Below are 3,517 nucleotides of genomic sequence, written 5' to 3'. Positions count from 1 at the left end.
ATGACTTTGGTCTGTGACATATCTTACACATGCAAGAATTCAGAGTAAATTTGACAAAATATTTGTTACTCCTCCCTTTCCCCTGAAATATTTATAGACAATAAAAATAAAAGTGAGGAGAGTAAGCATACACATTTGTTGAGCTCTTACAGTGTCTCACCAGGCTTCTGTCATCATTCTATATGTTAAAAACACTTTGCATTAGAATTATACTAGATCCTCATAAAAAAATTGGACAGATGGCAGAACATGTGTGGTAGTCCTTATTTTTCCCCAAGAAACTGAAGCTGGAAGAGATGAGGACAGTAACTATCTCCTCAATCTGTATTACTAGGGAAGAACTGTACATGACCCTTTGTTCTCCAATTTCTTGCCAGGTATTCATCCCATAAACTGATCAGACAGTGAGACACCCCAAAATGTAACGCTTTATGGCTGCCAAGGTTATTTTCAGTTATAGCAGCTCTTGATCCTGGGAAATAGAGCATGCAATTGTGCTTTACCGATTCTCTTCACTGACCAAGAGCATACACCACTACTTTCAAATATAAACTAGCTTCTTGTCCTCTCAAAGAAGTTCTGTACCCCTGTTTTGAAGAGTCTCCCCTAAACGATGGCCACATGCAAGAAGATATTTTATTTTGTCTTTGCTTTGTTCTTCATTTTGGCTCAACTGCCTTCAGGTAAATGAAAATGGATGGGATACTAATGGGGCAGATAGTGATGTTTCATGACTCGTCTATGTCCCACCCTAAAATTGAGAGTAAAGGTCCCTTCACCACAGAGCTTCTTATGAGAAGTTCTTGGACCTGCAGTGACATTTTTAAGAGCCCACAACTGCACTTGGTGCTTCCTTTTTCCCTTTCCTTTGTAAATTTTTCTTACTGGTTGCCAGGAGCCACTGTCATCTGTAGTCCCTTATGTACCATGTCACATGTGGGATTACTCTTTTATATAATGACTTTTCTTGTGTTGGTATTCTTTTCTAAAAGGTATTTTGCTTTAAATTTAGGTTGTAAGGCAGGACTTGAGTATTCCCAGTCATTTCCAGGAGGTGAGTTAAATTTCTCAAATACAAATTTTTCTTCTTTCTTGGGCACTCTGGCCTAGTTAGCTATCTCTGGCTGATGGGGTCAAGAAAGGAACACAGTGGTGAAAACAGAATTGCTTGGGCTCCAGCTTGCTAACTCTATCTTCTCTTCCTCTTCTTGACAAAATCGTTTTTGGATTTTACCATTTACAGGGAAGTATCTTTGTAACTGGAACATAATTTTTGCCATAGAAATTTGGACCCATTGACTTTCCCATTAGATCATGGTGCATGTTTCAACCTCATACTTGCTGATTAGCACTGCTTGAGACCATGCTTGTCCATCCAAACCTAGTAAATTCTGTCACACCTGCTTGATGCTGGTTTAAGGAGGATCAAGTAGAGCAAAGATGAGTCAGAGAAAACATGGTCATTATAGAAGAGCCACTCACAATGAATAGCCATATAGCTTACTTTTTGTGGTCCTCCTATACAGGAAGACAACATATTTTTGATTTTTTAAAAAATTATTTATTTATTTTTACATTTTCATTAGCATGTGTTAGTTGTACATAGGGGTTTCATTGTGACATTTATATATGTGTTTATAATATATATTAATTATGTTCATCCCCTCAATCCATCTCTCTCTTCCCCATCCCCTCTCCGAGGAAAATTTCAATGATTTCACTGTTCAATTTTCATACAAGTATACAAAGCACATTAACCATATTTGCCCTCCTTTACTGTCTCTGTTAACCCTCCCCAGACAGGACCTATTTTACCTTCCAAGGCATCATATTGTAAACAGAATTGAAAGAAATATTCTTGGGTAACTATAGACAACACCAAGCAGAGTTTACATGTATTTCAGAGTAAGAGATACTAAAAGTGCTCGTAACAGAGTGAAGAGTATGGGCCAGCACTATGTTAAGAACTGTGCACATATGCTGTTATTTAATCCAAATATTATCACATATGTTATTTAATTTGACAACTAAAAAATTAGAAAAGGTAGAGAAGTATCTCTAGGATGTCCATTGGAGGAATGAGCTAGCTGAGATAAGCAATCTACTGAGGACACCTGACCATTGATTGGCCCAAACAAGAATTGAGCATAAAATTCTTAACCGCCTCTTCCAGAATCTTTCCAGAAGATATTCCTCCTGTTTTTTAGCAAAATTTTATTTGTATCTTGTAGGTATTTTTATAGTTCTGTAGTACATATTTAATTTGTCTGCCTGATACTTACTTTTGGCCCATGCAAGATTGTAAACACCTGAGAGCAGAGCTTGTGACTGCCTCTTGCTTATAACTCTCCATACTTCATATCACAAAGAGCAGGAGCTCTTCAAAGAATCTCAGCCATTCCTTGAAAATATTCTGTCCTCATACATACATGCTCTCTCTGTTTTGGTGTCTTTGACATGCTCTCCTTCCACAGAGTGCCAGCCAAACCATCTTTCTTGGTACAGGTGAATTTGCTGTGTGTGAGACATGCAGACTTGGTCGGGGTAAATGCAGGAAGGTGTGCATGGAGGAAGAGAAGGTTGATGGATACTGCAAGCTGAACTTTTTCTGTTGCCGGCAGAGGGTATGATATAGCAGATTAGCACTCTTCTGGATTTAGAAGCAGGACTGGGTGGATATTAAAGGAAGGTCAAAAAAAAAAAGCTCTGTGGTTTAATCAAGTCACACAGTGAGTGAGTTTCAAGATCATTCTTATTTTGTTTTGTCCCTTTTTTGTTTCTTTGCTTAGATTTATTTTTAATGTGATCTTTTAAAACTCAAGACATGAGTGAATGCCTAATGGCTACTAACCTAATTAGTTACTATTACATACTTATAGAGTATGCTATAATTTATGAATTCTTTTTCATATTTTCTCTTAAGCTCAATATTGCCTATGAGGTAGATTTTTATTCTCCTTATTTGTACTTGAAGAAATCAAGCAAGACCCAGGAAATTGTTATTCATTCTGAACTAGAGGTGTGTGAAAATGATGTGCCTACTACTGTCATGTTGTGTGTGTATATCTATATGAACTATCTCTCCTAGAATTAAGAGATAATGGAAGTGACATACACATCTATGTTAATGTAGTCACAACACCACAGAACACAAGAAATTCTTTTTACCATTTCACTTCTTGGTATGGTAATATATTGTGATTCATTGATTCTAGTACTTACTGGTATGTTTTTAAAACAAATCCCACCTACTCAATTAATGCCTATGGCACCTATTTTGCATTTCTCTTCCGGCCTTTGAAAGAAAATGATTAGAGACTAATTTAAAATGCACAGCATATAATATGAACAAATGATTGTAAAAATCTTGTCTTATGAAATAAAATTTGTAGCTCTATAAAATAAAGGTAAAAACCTTGTCATAGTTCTCAAACTTGATCATTTAACTTTAACATCATTTGTCTTTTTTGTGCTCAGATTCATTCCTTATCCTTTCCCTGCTTTGTTCTATCACTTT

General features: G+C 36.4%; 1 protein-coding gene across 1 annotated transcript; it reads left to right on the top strand.

The window, feature by feature from the left end:
* Positions 1–478: 478 nt before the first annotated feature.
* LOC109674449 (beta-defensin 12-like) lies at positions 479–2,679 on the top strand. The gene is made up of 3 exons (XM_020151403.2): positions 479–683; positions 1,013–1,054; positions 2,506–2,679. Exons 1-3 carry the CDS (start codon positions 614–616, stop codon positions 2,628–2,630), a joined length of 237 nt encoding a protein of 78 aa, XP_020006992.1. The 5' UTR covers positions 479–613; the 3' UTR covers positions 2,631–2,679.
* Positions 2,680–3,517: the final 838 nt, after the last annotated feature.

The sequence above is a fragment of the Castor canadensis genome, chromosome 14 (assembly GCF_047511655.1).
Source record: "Castor canadensis chromosome 14, mCasCan1.hap1v2, whole genome shotgun sequence".
Classification (NCBI taxonomy): Eukaryota; Metazoa; Chordata; class Mammalia; order Rodentia; family Castoridae; genus Castor; species Castor canadensis.
This window is presented reverse-complemented; position numbering and strand designations above follow the sequence as displayed.

What these genes read in the sequence shown, in the direction of transcription:
- LOC109674449 (XM_020151403.2), top strand. Translation starts at nt 614, where the DNA reads ATGGCCACATGCAAGAAGATATTTTATTTTGTCTTTGCTTTGTTCTTC. An exon ending in TTTGGCTCAACTGCCTTCAG is followed by an intron (nt 684 to 1,012) that starts GTAAATGAAAAT and finishes CTTTAAATTTAG; the next exon opens with GTTGTAAGGCAGGACTTGAG. An exon ending in TTCCCAGTCATTTCCAGGAG is followed by an intron (nt 1,055 to 2,505) that starts GTGAGTTAAATT and finishes TTCTTGGTACAG; the next exon opens with GTGAATTTGCTGTGTGTGAG.